This window comes from Ctenopharyngodon idella, chromosome 7, assembly GCF_019924925.1.
Source record: "Ctenopharyngodon idella isolate HZGC_01 chromosome 7, HZGC01, whole genome shotgun sequence".
NCBI lineage: Eukaryota > Metazoa > Chordata > Actinopteri > Cypriniformes > Xenocyprididae > Ctenopharyngodon > Ctenopharyngodon idella.
Window position 1 is genome coordinate 225,571 of NC_067226.1, and position 20,758 is coordinate 246,328.

The following is a 20,758-nucleotide window of genomic DNA, read 5'->3' on the forward strand; positions in this document are numbered from 1 at the left end:
TATGCATGTTGAAAAAAGTGATGAAGGATAGTTTGTCATAAAAAACCAATCGGAGTTCAGTCATATGAGTTGTTAAAATCAACTGCGTCACATGTTGTTTGATGTGCAATGGTTCATGCAAACTGAGCCAATTTGTGATAGTTTGATATTATTAATCAACTATATGGGGATATACTGTTAAGAAAAAGAATCAGAGTATGTGGTGACATGCATGTATGACATTTAGTTGTTTTATTTAGTTTTTATTTAGTCATAATAATATATAATATGTCAGACATTGCTCTGTTTAATGTTGATTAAGGTGGTATATTCTCCCATGATTGTCTTTGTCAGATAAGTTAACGAGTTAATATGCAGTAGAAGGAAGAAAAGAGAAAGCTCTGAAATCTCATGTGCTTTATATCTGTTGTCAATTCAGATGACGTGAATGTGAATGAGTGATAAGTTTTCTGCATTATGCAGGTTGTTTTTTTTTCTTGTTTCCTGTTGATGTGTACTTCTTCGATCGTGGACGAGTGAACGGCGAGCCAATGGTGCCTAGTTGATGTCGCAATGCATCTTTCTTTGCAGCACGTTCAGCATCCTTTTTCTGTCATCAATCCCTGGATACAGATAAGAGAATACAACACACCATACACTTCAGATACCTTGAGTGAAACTGAGTTTAAAACTACCAGGGTAGTAAATCTTTCTTCTGTCACGTGACTACTTCTACTTCTACTTTTTTTTCTATTTTTTCTTTCTTCAGTTTTTTTCTTCCTGGAAGGACCTGACTTTATCAAAAAGACAAAGACAAATAATAACACAAGGAAAAGACTTTCTGAACAGTGTTTGGGGAAACCTTTCTTTTATTGGTCATACCAAACAGGCCTGATTGTATTTGTATTGTAAACTTGTATTTGTATTGTAAACTTTGAACTATTTTCAATTGATGGTACCAATACAAACTCTTTTTTCTTCTTTCACAAGTTGTAGTGAAATTGCCGTCTCAAATTCTCCTTACGAACTTAGACGTTAACTATTCTGTCACGCTACTGTGCCCATTCATCCTGATTAGTTAGTTTAGAACCCCATACTAGAGTGACACAACGGGTTACATCACGAAAGTGGCGAGCCAGCCAGGAGGATTCTTATTGACAGCTTTAATTTTGATTGTTATTATTGTTTGACATTTAAAGTTCAAATTCAAGTGTTCTGAAATTTTTTGAGACCAACAAAGTCATTGTATTTTGTTTCATATTCATTCTCTTTTTGAGGAAAAAAAAGGGTTTTTGAAAGGGTTTTTGGTGTAGATGTACAGAAGTCTCTTTGTGTGTTAAACCTTTCTGGAGATAATCCTAATAATGACTTAGTTACCTTTCCATAAGTAGCAAAGGATGCCACTAAGGTTGTACGGGTGGGTAAACCGGATAGAGCCGGTCAAACCAAAACAATTGTCGAGTTTGATTCTGATCAGCCTATAAATATTCTGAAGCCAGATTTCCCTTGCTATATACCAAATGTGGTTGATGCTACAGTAACATGGCTAGTTGACAGTGTAAATGTCTTGACAAAGAAAACTGACCAGACTGTGAATCAGGCAGATTTTGTTCCACTTGAAGAATCAAGTTCAGATACAGGCTCAGATAGCTCTGACACCGACGGTAGTCACACCCCTCTCCTTAAGGGAAAGACAAAGAGATTAGGCCGAAACTGTGGTTCAGTGCAAGGAACCCCCACTGCAACAGTTGTTCGACCCAAAGTGCCAAAATCTACACATGCACAGAAGCCTGTTCCTTGCATCTCCTCTGACGTGTTGAACCCATCTGAAATACAAAGAATTGTAGTTGAACGTGATTAAGAATGACACTTCAGCAGCTTCATCCATTCAAGGGTCAAAATGGCTGAAATCTTTCTCAGGTCGCATCCCACGACCAGCTGGTGAGGCAGACTTTGAGACATGGTGTTTACACGTTCAGTTGATGTTTCAAGATCATTTACCAACTGATGTACAGCGCGGGAAAATCCTGGAAAGCCTCCTTCCACCAGCATCAGATGTTGTCAAACAGCTGGGTCTTTCTGCTTCTCCACAAGAATATGTTGATCTTCTTGATTCTGCTTATGGTCTTGTGGAAGATGGGGATGAGATATTCGCCAAGTTCCTCAACACTTATCAGAACTCAGGTGAGAAAGCCTCAGATTTCCTACAAAGGTTGCAAATTCTCCTCAGTTTTGCTGTAATAAGGAATGGGTTGAAGAAAGCAGATTCTAACCGATTCTTACTCGGCTGTTGGGATCAGTCACTGCTTCTGTTGTTACAGCTCGAGTCAAAACCAGACAAACCTGAATTTGCTCAGCTCTTGCTCCAGATTAGAACTGAGGAAGATAGACGAGCTGCAAAGCTTGAAAGATTACGTCACTTGGGTAGTTCCAGGGCAAAACCCTTCTTGAACGTTCATACGGTAAATTAATCTTCACTACCCTATGATTCAAATGCAGCCATTCTCACTGCTTACCAGGCTGAAACTGAAGATCTGAGGAGACAAGTAGCTGAGTTGAAAATGCAACTGAGTTCTAAAAAGTCGAAGAAAGAACAGAAAGCAGAATCCAAGAAGATTGAGAAAGAAAATGAGCACACTGTGAAAGCGGAAGTTCAGGCATATCAAACAATACCGAAGTCCCAGCCAAAGGCTTGGTTTTGTTTCAAATGTGGTGGTGATGGCCACATAGCCAGACAGTGTGTGAATCCCCCTAACAAAGATGTTGTGGATCAGAAATACAAAGAGTTGAAGGCTAAGCAAAATTAATGGAAACTGAAGTATGGTCTGAATTTAAACTAGAAAGGGTCTCAATAGAGGGACATATTGAGGCTCAAGTTGATCAGTTGATCCATAGTCCCAATTTGAATCAAAGATGTTGCAAAGTCAAATGTGAAACTCATACACCAATTCAGTCTTTCCCAAAAGTTCCCCCAAATGGATTGGTGGGGCCCTGGTGTACTGCTTTACTTGTTATTGACGGGATCCCCTCTGAATGTCTTCTCGATTCTGGTTCACAAGTGACTACTGTGTCAATCTTTCTACAACTCATACTTGATGACTTACTTGAAGTCGAAGGTGCTGGAGGGCAAGTGGTACCCTATTTGGGGTATCTTCAGCTCAGTATTGAGTTCCCAAAAGAAATTGCTGAAAGAACAGCAGAAGTCCATACATTAGCTCTGGTGGTTCCAGGCTGCAGAACCAACAGTGAAATTCAAGCCTTGGTTGGAACAAATACTCTGGATGCATTGTACAAAGTTTTTACTGAAGGTCTTGAGAGTCAGCATGGAAGTCCCCAAAGCCATGTATATGCAGCTTTTGTAAAAGAATTGAGCAACCAACATAAAATGGAGCTGAAGAATGGGAGGGTTGCAAATGTGAAGGTCCAAGGCAAAGTGGCCCACACAGTTTCTGCCGGTCAGAAGATGGTATTGACTGGATATGCCAGAAATGTTTCTCTATCTTTGGGTACACCTATTCTTGTTGAGTCCTCTTCCCATTCCAATTTACCAAGTGGGCTTCTGTTCTGTAATTATGTTCTCACTTTCCTAGCCAGGACTTCGTTCAAGGTGCCTGTTCTTGTGCAAAACTGCACTGATCATGACATTACAGTACTGTCAAAGAAGATCATAGCTGAGCTTTCAGTACCTCTTTCCCTTTCCAACCCAACACAAACTGTGACAAAAGATTCCTCGCTTGCAGTGCGATGTGCAGGAGTGTGCTCAAACACTAAAGGTTCCATCACTTTTGACTTTGGCGAATCTCCTTTGCCTGAAGAGTGGAAAGCTAGGATCACGCAAAAATTAAATTCCATTCCAGAAGTCTTTGCTCTCAGTGACCTGGACTATGGCCATACTACTGAAGCCAAACATCGAATTCGCCTTTCTGATCCTACTCCATTTAAACAACGAGCAAGGCCAATTCATCCATCAGACCTTGAAGCGGTGAGACTCCATCTTAAAGAGCTGCGTGACCATCGAGGAGGCCTTTGCATCCTTGACTGGATCCAAGTGGTTTTCATTCATGGATCTAAAATCTGGCTATTATCAAGTAGAGGTCGAGGAGGAAGACAAACACAAGACAGCATTTGTGACCCCAATAGGGTTCTGGGAATTCAACCGCATGCTGCAAGGGGTCACTTATGCGGCAAGCATGTTTCAACGTGTAATGGAGAAATGTGTTGGCAGTATGAATTTAAAAGAAGTCTTAGTGTTCCTTGATGACCTCATCGTGTTTTCCAGTACTCTTGAGGAACATGAAGATCGCCTCACGCGTGTTCTCGCCAGATTCAAAGACTTTGGTCTGAAGTTTTCCCCTCAGAAATGCCATTTCTTCCAAACCTCTGTCAAGTACCTTGGGCATGTTGTGTCGGAGAAAGGTGTAGAAACTGATCCAGGAAAGATTGCAGCACTCACCTCCTGGCCTAGACCCAACAACATCAAGGAGCTGAAATCCTTTCTTGGATTTACAGGATATTATAGGAGGTTTGTGAGATTATTCAAAGATTGCCAGACCTCTCAACAGGCTGTCTAGTGTGAAAAGCTCAGTTTTCCCCTGCTGACTGGAAGCGGCCTTTCAATGAAAAGTGGTTCTCGGAGTGTGAAGAGGCATTCCAGAGCTTAATACAGAAGTTGACAGCTGCACCTGTTTTAGGGTTTGCAAACCAGAGGAACCCTTATATATATTGCACACTGACGCTAGTCTGCATGGTCTTGGAGCGGCTCTATATCAGGAACAGGATGGACAACTTAGAGTCATCACTTATGCAAGCCGTGGACTGTCCAACTGTGAACGGCGCTATCCTGTTCATAAGCTTGAGTTTCTTGCCCTAAAGTGGGCAGTGACCGACAAGTTCTTTGACTTCCTTTACGGAGCCAAATTTGTTGTCATGACTGACAACAACCCCTTAACCTACATGTTGACTTCAGCTAAGCTCGATGCTGCAGGACACAGATGGTTAGCTGCCCTCTCAAGTTTTGATTTCAGTATAGAGTACCGAGCCGGGAAAAGGAACCAAGATGCAGACGGTTTATCCCGAAGACCACACACGCAGAATGAGCATGATCATAGTTCCGAGGAGGATGATCGGATACAACAGTTCATTTCTCGGTTTGTGATGGAAAGATCGGAACCAGTGTTCTCCAAGGGGGCTGTGAAAGCTGTGTGTCAGAGACATAACGTGTACAACAGTTTAGACTCTGAGGATGGAGCAGATAGCGAACCAGCAATTGTTGAGTGTCTGGCAATGAGTGAAGAAGCTATTCCACCTGATTTCTTAACCACAGCTGTCTTCTTTGGATCTAACATGCTTCCGGGTATGACCCAGCAGGATTGGGCTCGTGAGCAATGAAATGACCCTGCTGTGAATCAAGTGATTGACATTAAGTCACAAAAGCGTCTGTCCTGCCGTGCTAGGCTGCGTGAGGTTAGAGAAGTCCAGATGATGTTGAGAGTTGTAGACCAGTTTGTTCTTACTAATGATGTCTTGTATCAGAAGCGCATCATTGGAGGGGAGCCTCTATTCCAGCTTGTTCTTCCAAAAGCTTTCAGACCAGTAACTCTTGCAGAACTGCACGATTCAGTTGGCCATCTGGGTATTGAAAGGACTGTAGACCTTGTGCGACAAAGGTTTTATTGGCCCAGAATGGCACTGGATGTAGAGGAGAAAATAAAATCTTGTGAGAGGTGTGTAAGACGCAAAGCAAGGGTAGAGCAAAGTGCCCCTCTTGTCAACATAACCACAAGTCGTCCCCTCAATTGGTCTGTATGGACTATTTATCCTTGGAGCCAGATGGAAAAGGCACAAAGAACATACTCATAATCACTGATCACTTCACGAAATATGCCGTTGCTGTTCCAACCTCTGATCAAAAGGCGAAGACAGTTGCCAAAGTCTTATGGAACCATTTCTTTATTCATTATGGTTTCCCAGAGAGACTTCATAGTGATCAGGGCCGTGACTTTTGAGTCCTCTGTCATAAAAGACCTCTGTCAATTGCTAGGCATAAAGAAAACCAGAACAACGCCATACCATCCACGTGGCAATCCAGTGGAATGGTTTAATAGGACTCTTTTAGAGATGCTCGGGACACTCTCTGAAGAAAACAAGTTGAGGTGGAAGGAATTTGTTCAACCCCTAGTGCACTCTTATAATTGCACCAAGAATGACATCACAGGATTCTCTCCATACCAACTGATGTTTGGTCGACAACCAAGCCTTCCCCTTGACCTTGCATTCGGTCTGACCCCCAGGAACCCTGGTAAGGTGTCTCATTCAGAGTATGTAAAGAAATTGAAGGAGAGTCTTCAAGAGAGCTACCGACTAGCCATTGAACAGAGTGACAGAACCGCACAAAGGAACAAACAGCGATATGACCTCAGAGTCAGGGAATCCATTCTAGAGTCCGGTGACAAAGTGCTCGTAAGGAATGTGGGAATTCGTGGAAAGCATAAAATAGCTGATAAATGGAGCAAGACGTGTATAGGATTGTGAAGCAGATTGACAACTCACCTGTTTATGTTGTTGCACCTATGGACTCAGTAGGTTTAGAGAGAACCCTACACAGGGATTTACTTTTACCCTGTGGATTTCTGTCTACTTGTAAAGATGGATCTACAAGAGCAGAGTCTCCACTGAGGATGGAGAATTTCAGTGTACCCCAGGATGCTCCCACAGATAAGGTGGATGATGTTTCAGATCACGTTCCAGAGGATCATGTAGTAGAGTACTACTCACCAGAGTCACTGTCTTGGATTGAAACAATTGACCTCCCGCTTCCAAGCCACCAAGTGATTGAACCAGAGGGAGAAGTATGTAGTTTGGAAGAAGAGACTACTGAACTTGAAAAGATGTTTCCTGTGCAGTCTCAGGAAAAAAGCCAGGACATCTGAACATGAGGGTTATGCTGAGTCAACTTTAAGCCCGGAGGCTCAACCATTCTATCCGCAGATAACACCAGTCTTTACTGAAATGACTGACACTCAATCAGTTGGTGCAGAGACAGATTTGACTGTCCCAGATGCATTGATCAAAAGTCAAGGGGAGGAAGATGAAGTTATAGCTGATGTCTCCAAGGAGCCCGACACTTCTAAAGCTGAAGGAATACTTCAATCAAATGATGAACTGGTACAAGAACATTTCACACCAAGAAGATCTACTAGACAAAGAGTTCCACCACACAAACTGACTTACCCGACTTTAGGGAATCCTTTAGTCCTCGTTATGCAATCTCTGTTTAGTGGACTTGACAAAGCATTCTCTCAAGCCCTTAACCACGACATGAGCCCTAGAGTTAGTTCCCTATTACCTCATGGGGTTGTATAAATTGACTACATGCAGGGACGCATGCAGATTTAGGAGGGGAGGATGTAACCCCTTGAAATTAGAGTGGTTAAGTCACCTTTATTTATATAGCGCTTTTTACAATGTAGATTGTGTCAAAGCAGCTTTACATTGATAACTGGTACATTATTTGGCTGCACAGCAGCTCTTAAAAGAATAGTGTCAATGCAGGCAGATCAAAGCACTGTTGAATATCAAATGTCAAGTGTCCCCAACTAAGCAAGCCAAAGGCGACAGCGGCAAGGAACCCAAACTCCATCAGGTGACATCAGGTGGCAGACAAGTGGCAAATAGGTGTTTAAATGGAGAAAAAAACCTTGGGAGAAACCAGGCTTAGTCGGGGGGCCAGTTCTCCTCTGGCCAACAGTGCTTTGTTACGATTCAGGTAGCTATCATAAGTCCGACAGGATCGCAACATTAAAAGTATTTATTCCAGTTCCATCCAATTGAGGATCGTATTCATCACGGTGGTATGGACGGTTGTTGAGGAACTGTGTCGTGGCTGTCGTGTCGATGAGGCCCTCACAGTGGATGATCTAGTTGACTCAATCTCTGCTGATACTTCAGGGCTGCGTTGTGGTCGTGTCAAGGCGCAGGTCCTTGGTCTCACCTGGATACGGCCCGGATCCGGTTGACTACGGTGAACCTCGGGATAACCAGAAAGACTAATATTAGCGTAGATGCCATTCTTCTTCTGATGTAACGAGTACATCAGGTGTTATAGGAAGTGTTCCCGGTTCCGGCTGACCTAATTTATGCAGCCTAATAATCCTTTAACGGATTTGAAAATATAAATTGGTAATGTGTTATGTGTATGCCAGGTTAAAGAAATGCGTTTTTAGTCTAGATTTAAACTGACAGAGTGTGTCTGCTTCCCGAACAATGCTAGGAAGATTGTTCCAGAGTTTAGGTGCCAAATAGGAGAAGGATCTACCGCCTGCGGTTGATTTTGATATTCTAGGTATTATCAGCTGGCCTGAATTCTGAGATCGCAATAGACGTGAAGGACTATAATGAATTAGGAGCTCGCTCAGGTACTGGGGAGCTAAACCATTTAGTGCTTTGTAAGTAATTAGCAAGATTTTAAAATCTATACGATGTTTAACAGGAAGCCAATGCAGTGTTGACAGAACTGGGCTAATATGGTCATACTTCCTAGTTCTAGTAAGAACTCTAGCTGCTGCATTTTGTACGAGCTGTAGTTTATTTATCAGGCGAGCAGAACAACCACCCAGTAGAGCGTTACAGTAATCTAGCCTTGAGGTCATGAACGCATGAACTAACTGTTCTGCATTTTTCATTGAGAGCATATGTCGTAGTTTAGATATATTTTTAAGATGGAAGAATGCAGTTTTACAGATGCTAGTAACATGGCCTTCAAATGAAAGATTGGTATCAAAGAGCACACCCAGGTTCCTAAGTGACGACGGAGACTTAACAGAGCAGCCATCAAGTGTTAGACAGTATTCTAGGTTATTACGTGAAGAAGTTTTTGGTCCAAAAATAAGAATCTCTGTTTTTACTGAATTTAGTTGTAGGAAATTACTGGTCATCCAATTTTTTATGTCAGCTATGCATTCTGTTAATTTTGTGAATTGGTTTCCTCAGGGCGCGAAGAAATATAGAGCTGAGTATCATCAGCGTAACAGTGAAAACTAACGCCATGCTTCCTAATGATATCTCCCAAGGGTAGCATGTACAGAGTGAACAGCAACGGTCCTAGTACTGAGCCTTGCGGTACTCCATATTGAACTTGTGATCAATATGACATCTCTTCGTTTACTACTACAAACTGATAACGGTCAGATAAGTATGATTTGAACCATGACAATGCAATTCCACTAATGCTAACATAATTTTCGAGTCTATTTAAAAGAATATTGTGATCAATAGTGTAAAATGCAGCACTAAGATCCAGTAACACTAATAGAGAGATACAACCACGATCTGATGATAAGAGCAAATCATTAGTAACTCTAATGAGAGCAGTCTCAGTACTATGGTACGGTCTAAATCCTGACTGGAAATCCTCACAGATACTATTTCTTTCTAAAAAAAGGAACATAGTTGTGATGATACTACCTTTTCTAGTATTTTTGACAGAAAAGTGAGATTTGAAATCGGCCTGTAATTGACATTCTCTAGGATCAAGTTGTGTTTTTTTAATAAGAGGTTTAATAATAGCCAGCTTAAAAGTTTTTGGTACGTGTCCTAGTGATAAAGATTAATTGACTATTTTAAGAAGAGGATCTATAATCTCTGGAAGCATTTCTTTCAATAGCTTAGTCGGTATAGGGTCTAACATACATGTTGTTGTTTTTGATGATTTAACAAGTTTAGACAATTCTTCCTCTCCTAAAGCAGTAAATGAATTGAATTTTATCTGACGCGATACTGTAATAGACGGTTGCATGGTTATAATTTTTTCTCTAATATTACCAATCTTGCAAGTAAAGAAGTTCATAAAGTCATTACTGCTGTGCTCTTTGGAAACATCAGAAGTTGAAGCTTTATTTCTTGTTAATTTAGCCACTGTATCAAATAAATACCTAGGGTTGTTTATTTTCTTCTAAAAGTTTTGAAAAATAAGCAGATCTAGCAGATTTTAATTAAATACTTCTAGTTTTGTTTTCTTCCAGCTGCGCTCCATTTTTCTGGCTGCTAACTTTAGGGCCCGAGTGTGCTCATTGTACCATGGCATTGGATTAATTTCCTTAATCTTTTTTAAGCGCAAAGGAGCAACTGAGTCTAATGTGCTGAAAAAGACAGAGGCAATAGTTTCTGTTACAACATCGAGGTCTTCTAGGCTTTCTGGTATGCTAAGGCGATGAAACTGATCAGGAAGATTATTTATAAAGCGATCTTTAGTGGTAGAAGTGATGGTTCTACCATATTTATGGCATGGAGGCAGTTTAGCCGCCTTGACTAAATGTAGTATACACGAGACTAGATAATGATCTGAGATGTCGTCACTCTGCTGCAGAATTTCAACAGCATCAATATCGATTCCATGTGACAATATTAGATCTAAAGTATGATTACGACAATGAGTGGGCCCTGACACATGTTGTCTAACACCAATAGAGTTTAGAATATCTGCAAATGCCAATCCTAATGCGTCTTTTTTATTATCTACATGGATATTAAAATCAACAACAACAAGGACTTTATCTGCAGCCAATACTAACTCCGACAGAAAATCAGCAAATTCTTTGATAAAGTCTGTATGGTGTCCTGGTGGCCTGTATACAGTAGCCAGCACAAATGTCAACCTACATAATGTTACGTAAAGTACCATCACTTCGAAGGAATTATATTTGAAAGACTTTTGACTAATACTGTAAATATTACTATAGATTACAGCAACACCTCCCCCTTTGCCTTTCTGACGGGCATTGTGTCGATAATCATAACCTTGAGGACTAGACTCATTTAAAGTAATGTAATCGTCCGGTTTTAGCCAAGTTTCTGTCAAACACAGCACATCTAGATTATTATCTTTGATAATATCATTAACAATAAGTGATTTTGAAGAAAGGGATCTAATATTTAACAACCAGAGTTTTATCATTTGTTTAGCATTATTATCTCTATTTTTTTATTTGTTGAACATCAATTAAATTTTTACCATTAAATGGGTTTGGAAGTTTTTTGTTTTTACTAATTCGGGGTACAGACACAGTCTCTATTTGAAAATATCTAGGTGTAAGAGTTTCTATGTGTTGGGAGTTATCTGAATTTTCTGACTTCTGTAACGTGAGGCAGCTAGCAGACGGTCGGTTTAGCCAGTCTGTCTGCTTCCTGACTTGGGCCCCAGTTTGTCATGTTTCAGTTCTAAGACTATGTGCCATATTACTAGAGAGAAGAGCAGCACCATCCCGGGAGGGATGAATACCATCTCTTTTCAACAGGTCAGGTCTGCCCCAAAAACTTTTCCAATTGTCTATGAAACCTATATTATTTTGCTGACACCACTTAGACAGCCAGCCATTGAGTGATGATAATCTGCTAACTATCTCATCACTCCGACGAACAGGAAGGGGGCCAGAGCAAATTACTTCTCCTGACATTGTACTTGCGAGTTCACACACCTCTTTAATGTTAATTTTAGTGATCTCCGACTGGCGAAGTCGAACATCATTAGTGCCGACGTGAATAATAATTTTAGAGTATTTACGATTAGCATTAGCCAGCACTTTTAAATTTGCTTTGATGTCAGGTGTTCTGGCTCCCGGCAAACATGTGACTATGGTGGCTGGTGTCTCTATTTTCACGTTCCGTGTAATAGAATCGCCAATAACTAGGGCACTTTCAACAGGATTCTCAGTGTGTGTATTACTTAGTGGGGAGAACCTGTTTGATGTTCTTATTGGAATGGAAGAGTGGTGTTTTCCGCGGCTAGGCCGCCTCACCGTTACCCAAGTGCCCTGCTGCGTGGGCTCTACAGCCGGAACCGAACAATGTACAGAGTTCACTAAGCTAGTCGCATCCAAAACAGTATCTGAAGCCCTTGCATTCTTACTATCCTCGATTAAAGTTTGGATGCGTGTCTCTAATTCTGAGATTCTCTCTGTCAGCCTCACTATTTCCCTACATTTATGACATGTAAATCCCTCGTCGCTGACAGAGAGAGCTATGGTGAACATGTGGCAAATGGAACAGGTAGCAATGCTGGGAGAGGATGACATGACTCACCGTGTTTGTAGACTGATCCGACTTACCACAGCTGTTTGAAGAACGCGTTGAAAAAGGAGCGCGCGAGAGACTGTTAACAAGTTAACAAGCTAGCGCTGCAAATGCGTTGTAACAGCGATTTAGATTCAAAGATTACAAGCTAGCGACGTCAGATTAGTGTGGTAGGCAATATTACATATAAGGTAATTAAAAAAAAAAATAAAAAAAATAAGCAACAATGAATAAAAGAGATTCAAAACAAAGCTATACGGAGTTACAGATGCAAACCAATCTGAGCAGCAAGGCCGAGTTCCTCTGTTAACAGACTCTTAATTTGAAAAAAACAAAAAAAAAAAGTGTAGTGATTGCTGTTCTCCACTAGAGGGTGCTCCTCCGTGATGAGCGAAATGATTGAAAAAGGAGCCATTTTACGAATGAGAGAGAGCGGAGATAGATTGTTGATTCAGAGTGCAAATATTTTAAAAGATTAATATAGAGTGTGAAGAAACAGTTTTAAGTTCTTTTCCAGTCGAATCCAGGGAAAGAAACATCTTTTTGTACTTTTATTTTGAGGAAACTCCGGTGAGTGTTTTGTTCCTCTGTTACTGCTCTATAATCAGTCATATGTGTTCAAATAATGGTTTACGGTAAGAAATATGATTGATAACTAACTGATGATGAGAAAATATTGAAATATGCATGTTGAAAAAAGTGATGAAGGATAGTTTGTCATAAAAAACCAATCGGAGTTCAGTCATATGAGTTGTTAAAATCAACTGCGTCACATGTTGTTTGATGTGCAATGGTTCATGCAAACTGAGCCAATTTGCAGTGGCGGTTCTACATTGAATTACACCCTGGGCGAGACCCCCTCCCTAAATAGCACAACTCCTTTATCACACAAATGTGAAAACACACTAAAGAGAATCTAATTATTACACAAAACTCAATTGAGGTGACTGACTTTAGCCCACTAATTCTATTAGAGTATTGCTCTATACAATGGATCCCCCGTTACCCCCCCCCTTGTCCGTTCCATTCTCACTCAGCTTCTGTGCACGGCACCTTCTCAGCAAGCAGGGGCGCCAGTTTGCCAATTCCCCACACGGTGAAATGATAGATAATAGAAAACTGCTTTGCGGCGGCGACGCAGAGGATTTTTTATTTATTTATTTTTTAACTGGTTGTGCCGCCCCTCGTGTATCATGAAAAAATGCCGCCCCGGGCAGCTGCCCGGTTCGCCCGTGCCAAAAACCGCTACTGCCAATTTGTGATAGTTTGATATTATTAACCAACTATATGGGGATATACTGTTAAGAAAAAGAATCAGAGTATGTGATGACATGCATGTATGACATTCAGTTGTTTTATTTCATTTTTATTTAGTCATAATAATATATAATATGTCAGACATTGCTCAGTTTAATGTTGATTAAGTGGGTATATTCTCCCAGGATTTTCTTTGTAAGATGAGTTAACGAGTTAATATGCAGTTGAAGAAAGAAAAGAGAAAGCTCTGAAATCTCATGTGCTTTATATCTGTTGTCAATTCTACGGAGCCCAGCACGTCACCTATAGGAGAAGAAAAACAATCCGTGCCGACGGTTTTGCAATCCGTTCCCTCAGTTTATAAACAGTGCTCACGAATTCTTAAACTGTTCCCTCGGTAGGGCTGGGCGATAATATATTATATTTTATATATATATAATATTTATATATAGTATTTTTTTTATTCTTCGTCGGAAGAAAACAGAGGTTGCGAAGCAAGTTTGGTTGCATTAACAAAGGCACTCGCTCTCTGGTAACCTAGCAACGTAGGGAGTGACATGCTAACAGCCAATCATGTAACAGTATCAAGTTTGGTTGCGCCATATCGTTGTCTCGTGCTGGTCTGCTGGATTCCTCCTCAGTAACCGGCGACTGATAAGCAGAAAATGAGTGCCGCAGCGAGCGAGGAAATTGTAAATAAAAGAGGAAAAGTCAGCTCGCCAGTATGGCAGTTTTTTGGATATTATAAGTCTGACCGTAGTCAGACCAATGTCGTCTGCAAATTATGCAAGACCGTCGTCCCCGCCAAGACTGGTAATACCACGAACTTGATGTACCACCTTAGCCGCGCTCACCCTTTGGAGCACAGCCGTATTCAACCAACAACATCTGTAGCTGCAACACCGCACAACATTTTAATTATTTGAGTTTTCCATGGTTGTTGACATTTCTGTCTTAATAACTGAGGGGATTATGATCAGAGGAAGGTTAAGTTTAAAATAAAAATGTTTAAATGTAATATATTTTTCTCCTGGTCCTTATTTTAAATGGGTCATAAAAAATATCAATAATTATCGATATCGACCGATATGAAACACTGATATCGTGATACAGTTTTCAGCCATATCGCCCAGCCCTATCCCTCGGTTTAACAAATCGTGCCCACGGATTAATAAAATGTACCCACGAATTTCCAATCCGTGCGCTCAGATTTTGCAAACCGTACCCTCGGTTTTTAAATCCGTTCCCACAAATTCATAATCTGTGCGCACGCTTTGCAAATCCGTTCCAACGGGTTTGTAAAAACTGTACTCACGGATTCATTTTAGAAGAAGAACAGGAAACTCCCCCAGGTGAAAAAATACTATAGTAAATACTAGTGTTTTTGAACCATACTATAGTAAATTGTAGTATACTGTATTATAGTATTTACAACACTTCGTTAATGAATGCTACAGCATACTGTGGTATTAACTATAGTGAACTGATAAACTGTTATAAATACTGTAGTATACTTTAGTTTTTTACTACAGTAAACTGTAATTTATTATAGTATAATATACCCTATAGTTGTAGAAAACTTAGCACAATATTGGGTAAAGTAATTTGTTTATATTACTATAGTTATTATATTATCACAGCAACTATAGAATTACAACAATAAATTAATTCAAGTACTTAACTATAGTATGGTTCAAAAACACTATAGAATTTACTATAAATTACTATAGTAATTTTTTTCACCTGTGCCAGGTACGTGTTAACGAATCTTATTGTTTTATTGTGTATTATTCATCAAATTATATTAACTGCAGTGATTCTCTATCAAGGGGTAGCGGAATACAACGATTTAATAAGAATTATGTGCATCAAAATCTTGTTTATTTGTGGTAATCTTAGCACTTTATTATTATTGCCTAATAAACCTGGCATTGTGTATTATGACTGACTTTTAATTTCTTTGTTCCTCTTTTCTTCTTCTAAATGCATGTAGCCAAAATGCAACAATAGGCTAATAATAATAATAATAATAATAATAATAACAACAACAATTATTATTTATTGTATTTATTTTTTAAATGTATTTATTTATCAATTATTTTTAATTTATGACTATAAATGAGTGCACTTAAGATAGTATGTTTATTATAAAATAATTAATGAATGCTTTATTTAAAAAAAATAAAATAAAATAAAAAAAATGTTTGTGTACTAGCTTATTCATTCTTAACATGAAGACTTGTTTTGGTGATTTTTATTATACTAAGCTTTTTGCCCAAAATGGACTTAATAATGGAAATTCTCAAATGAATTCTGAATGGAAGTTCGGGAAATTCTCCATTTTGTAAAATAAAGTTTATTTATTTACAATAGCCTATGCATCCCGCACCTAAATAGGTGGCCTGGTTCAATCTGCCGGCAAAGTTTGGAGGCGGGGCCACAAATCCGTGAGTACAGTTTTTACAAACCCGTGGGAACGGATTTGCGAAAGCGTGCGCACGGATTATGAATTTGTGGGAATGGATTTAAAAACCGAGGGTACGGTTTGCAAAATCTGAGTGCACGGATTTGAAATTCATGGGTACGGTTTATTAATCCGTGGGCATGATTTGTTAAACCGAGGGAACGGTTTAAGAATTCGTGAGCATGGTTTATAAACTGAGGGAACGGATTGCAAAACCCTCGGCACGGATTGTTTTTTTTTCTCCTATAGGTGACGTGCCGGGCTCCGTACAATTCAGATGAAGTGAATGTGAATGAGTGATAAGTTTTCTGCATTATGCAGGTTGGGTTTTTTTTCTCGTTACCTGTTGATGTGTACTTCTTCGATCGTGGACGAGTGAACGGCGAGCCAACGGTGCCTAGTTGATGTCGCAACGCATCTTTCTTTGCAGCACGTTCAACATCCTTATTCTGTCATCAATCCCTGGATACAGATAAGAGAATACAACACACCATACACTTCGGATACCTTGAGTAAAACTGAGTTTAAAACTACCCGGGTAGTAAATTTTTTCTTTCTTCAAATTTTTTCTTCCTGGAAGGACCTGACTTTATTAAAAAGACAAAGAATAACACAAGGAAAAGACTTTCTGAACAGTGTTTGGGGAAACATTCTTTCATTGGTCATACCAAACAGGCCTGATTGTATTTCCTTTGTTCCGTTGACTATGTTTGCAAACTTTGAACTATTTTCAATTGATGGAACCAATACAAACTCTTTTTTTCTTCTTTCACAAGTTGTAGTGAAATTGCTGTCTCAAATCCTCCTTACGAACTTAGACGTTAACTATTCTGTCACGCTACTGTGCCCATTCATCCTGATTAGTTCATTTAGAACCTCATACAAGAGTGACACAACGGGTTACACAATCAATAGACATTTAACTGAATAGCACAATGTAAAGTAACTGTGGTACCACATCATATTATGGCTCAGTAGTAACAGGGTAATATCTACATTATTACTTAGGAAATTACATGGAAATAACGAAATTTCATGTAATTTACTAGGTAATAATGTAGATATTACCATGGTATCACTGTTATTACCAAGCTGCAATATGAAGTGAAATATCATTAATATACAAAGTGCAACCTCAAAAGCAGTGCTACATAGGCCTAGGTAAAAGAGGGACAAAATTAAAAAAAAAAATTGTAGATGAGCATAAAAACCTTCAAATTTACAGTGTAATGTCTATTTATTCAAATAATATTTTGCTATGGCATGCATTAAATACATATTATATGCAATAAATGTAATAAAAAAGAACAATGCCATTAATTTGTAAGGCCATGTTACAGGAATGTCGGGCCCTGTCACAGGAATGTGACGGGACTGATGTGACAAGGGCCTGATGGTCGGCCATTTTAAATTGCCATTACTCAGGCTGCTAGCATGCTAGCATAAAAACTGTTAACATGCAAGCAAGGAATTTCAGGAACCTTTTTAGACATGTTTTGGATTTATTCATTATAAAAATTCATTATTTTCTGGGATGTTTTACCGTGACAGGGTAAAACCCTTTAGCTCGTCCTCCTCAAATAAACCATACAAAAACAAGCTTAAAATCGTAAAATTCAATGATAGAACTCATCCTTGATCAGTGTCAGCTTCACCTCAGTCAAATAATGTCACTTCCTCTGAGACATACCCTTAAAGGCCTATTGCACACATTTTGTTTTATGTAAACGTGACAGGACTGACCGAAAACATGGGGACAGCTGTAAAATAGTATTTATTTGTAGAAATTATGTATAATTTCATGTTTTTAATCAATTGATGTGAATGATAACAGCTTAAACATGTTATTGGAGTTTTTTTTCTAAATAACAGTTTTTAGCGTAATAAAACTATGAAAGTTGTAGCTCCAATTTGGTTGAGGACAAGGACAAAAACAGGATTTGTAGTTTTCAAAAGTGTTTTTAATAAAGGAAAAAATATCTGAGAACCTAATGAATGACATATTCATTTACAGAACAACTCACAGAAATCAACCATCAGTCAGTTTTAGACATTTTTTGGATGAAATACTTTTTATTCACTGTAACAATTCAAGGACAGATAATGTACGTTTCTGGTAGAATGTCCCATTTATGAATGAAATTGTGTCGTGTTTCAAATCGATATGCGACGCTATTTGTCCCATTATTTCAAGCTGTGTTACGTTCAAATCATTCAAATGGACGCCAACATTATTAAGTTAGTTTTCATTGTGATATTCATTTGAAATTCGCCTATGTTGGGAAAGGGATCGTGTAAAAAGTACACACATTTACCATGTTTTTACTATAGTAACTGTTGCTTCACCATATATGTAGTAAACGCACAGTAACCACAACACATGTATGTATGCCATGCTTCTCCCACCCTAACTATAGATTTACTGTTGTGTTTGTAGTGAAAGGACAGTAATCACAGCACTTAACATGGTTTTACCTGAGTAACCATAGTTTTAGTGTGGTATTTGTCATTAAAGCAAGTAACCACAGCACTTACCATTTTATCAGAGTAACCATAGTTTTACTGTGGTGTTTGTAGTTAAAAAAACAGTAACCACAACACTTACCATGGTTTTACCACAGTTACTGTAGTTTTAATGTGGTATTTGTAGTTAAAACACAGTAACCACAACTTTTGCCATGCCTTAAATACCTTTTTGTATTGTAATTGTAATTCAATATTTTTTTTTCTGTCTTGCAGTTACTTCAGATGACATACTCCATCTCCATCTCCCACAACAACCTTTAATCCAAGAGCTCTTTTAAGAAGCCATCTCTCGCAAAAGCCTACTTACTCACTCTCTCTCTCTCTCTAATTCAAATGAGCTTAATTGGCATGACTTGTACAGTATTGCCTTTACATGAGCAATAAACTAAATAATGATTATATAATACATTAAAAAAAAAAAAGAATAAATAAATACATGAATATTTTTATACACAAGAAATAAATAAGTCAATGTAAAAAAAACAAAACAAAAAAAAATTAAAGCTGCAAGCAGCATTTCCCGGGGTTCAAGCATTTAGGGCCTTTAAGCACATATGCATAAGAAGATATCAAGTTTCATTTAGCAAGCATGTAACCATTTAATTTATAGAAAGAACATCTATGCAATGTGCTTAAACACAGAGAAAGAAAAGATTTACACAATGATACTTGATACATACTAAGCATGCTTACACACACACACACACACACACACACATATTTTCTTGTAGATTTAGTATTTAAATACATGATGGGTAACAATGTTTTCTGTAAATCTCAGTATAACACCATTTTCACGTTTCATTTTATTCATCATGTGGCACAACCGTCAAAACTAATACTCGAAAGAAGCTGAAGTGATGGATTTTACCAAAAAAGTGATAGTAAATGTTAAATTAGTAATTTTATATAGTCTAAATATGAATTGTAGAACATATTAGTGAGTATTATGACAAAATGACTTTTAAACAGCAGGTGTCAGCAGAGGACCACTTATTGGCTCACTTTCATTTTAAGTGTTCTGTGTTTCATTTTCCATGTTAACTCCATTAATTTAATATGCTTACACACAAATTTTGTTGCATATATGGATATTTGAGATCAATGATTAGGTAAGAAAATGCTTATTCCAGGTTTCCCCTTTAAATATCATAATTTTTAGGTCTAAATGTAATTGTAATGTTATATTATTGCAAAAACATACAACAAATGAAGTGGTAAACCTTGACAAAATGTGATTTGTAATGTTATTATAAGGATTTATATAGTTTAAAAGGGATTTTAAATGACAAAACCATGACAACTTAAAAGCTTGAACTATATTAGTGGTCTTCTACTGCCATCTGGTGACACAAAATGACAGTTTCAGGCAATTTACAGAGGCAAAATATTGTTTTTAAAGGTTTTTTGACAGTTATAGCGCCATTTATTGCCCGACCTCCACCATTTTTTTGGGTGTCCTCAGAGTGTGTCCATACATATGTGTGCCAATTTTGGTGAAAATATCTCATTTTGTTTTGAAGTTATAGACACTTACATATATGAGAGCATAAAAAATGACATTAAAAAAAACCATTAAAAACATACGTTTTTTTAGTTTTTTTTCACAATTATGGCGCCACCTATAGTCCGATTTACACAAAAATTGGCGTGCTTCTTTAGAGTCATATGCTACATGAGCTCACCTATTTTCGTGAAGTTCTGAGTTTTCTTTTAGGCTTTACAGGCTTTTGGGTATATTTAGCCACTCCCGTTTTCTAAATGACCCAGTTATAGCAACCCAAAGGGTAAAGTTCAACTTTTTTTTTTGATAATTATTGATCTAGAGAGTCGATAGAATTGTCCTACGCTGGTTTCGTTCTGATTGGGTGAAAAACCTAGGACTAGTTCGCAAAAGTAGGTTTTTCACAAATGTGCGAATAATTAATGAACGATTTGATTGACAGCATTAGTTCTTGAGGCAAATTTGTTAAGCATGAGGAGATCTATCAAATGATATGCATATTGTGTGGATCTGTGAAACACCTCATGATTACTGAGGTGTAAAACTCGTTAGCGCCACCTTGTGGCCGATTTCTTTCAAAATTCTTAAAGACCTCTTAGGACCATGAGTCGAACATGCCGACGAGTTTCATTCCGTTCAGCCTCTATTAGCCTTGTCTAATAGGTGCTCAAAGTTCATTGGCCAATGGCGGCCATGTTTTTTGAGATACGCCAATGTCCTCATAGACCATAATGCCCCCTCGGACCAAGACACTGCATACCAAATTTCAAGTCAATCGGACTAACGGTTGCTTAGTTACAGCTGTTTTCATGTTTTTTTCAAGTTATAGCGCCACCTATTGTCCAGTCGACGCAATTTTTTAAAAGTGGCTCCACCCTTAACGTATGTTTTGGCGCCCCTTAGCGACCGTGAATCAAAATTTCAACTTTTTTTTTGATAACTTTTGATAATCCGACTCCAGA

At 38.6% G+C, this 20,758-nt stretch overlaps 1 protein-coding gene across 1 annotated transcript in view; it reads right to left on the minus strand.

Moving 5' to 3' along the window:
* Positions 1–7,394: 7,394 nt before the first annotated feature.
* The window catches only part of LOC127516283 (uncharacterized), a 344,148-nt gene continuing 330,784 nt past the window's right edge, over positions 7,395–20,758 (minus strand). Inside the window, exon 2 of the mRNA XM_051900759.1 lies at positions 7,395–11,450. Within this exon, the coding sequence (XP_051756719.1) occupies positions 9,965–10,930 (966 nt within the window). The 5' untranslated portion in view covers positions 10,931–11,450 and the 3' untranslated portion in view covers positions 7,395–9,964. The remainder of the gene's footprint in view (positions 11,451–20,758) is intronic.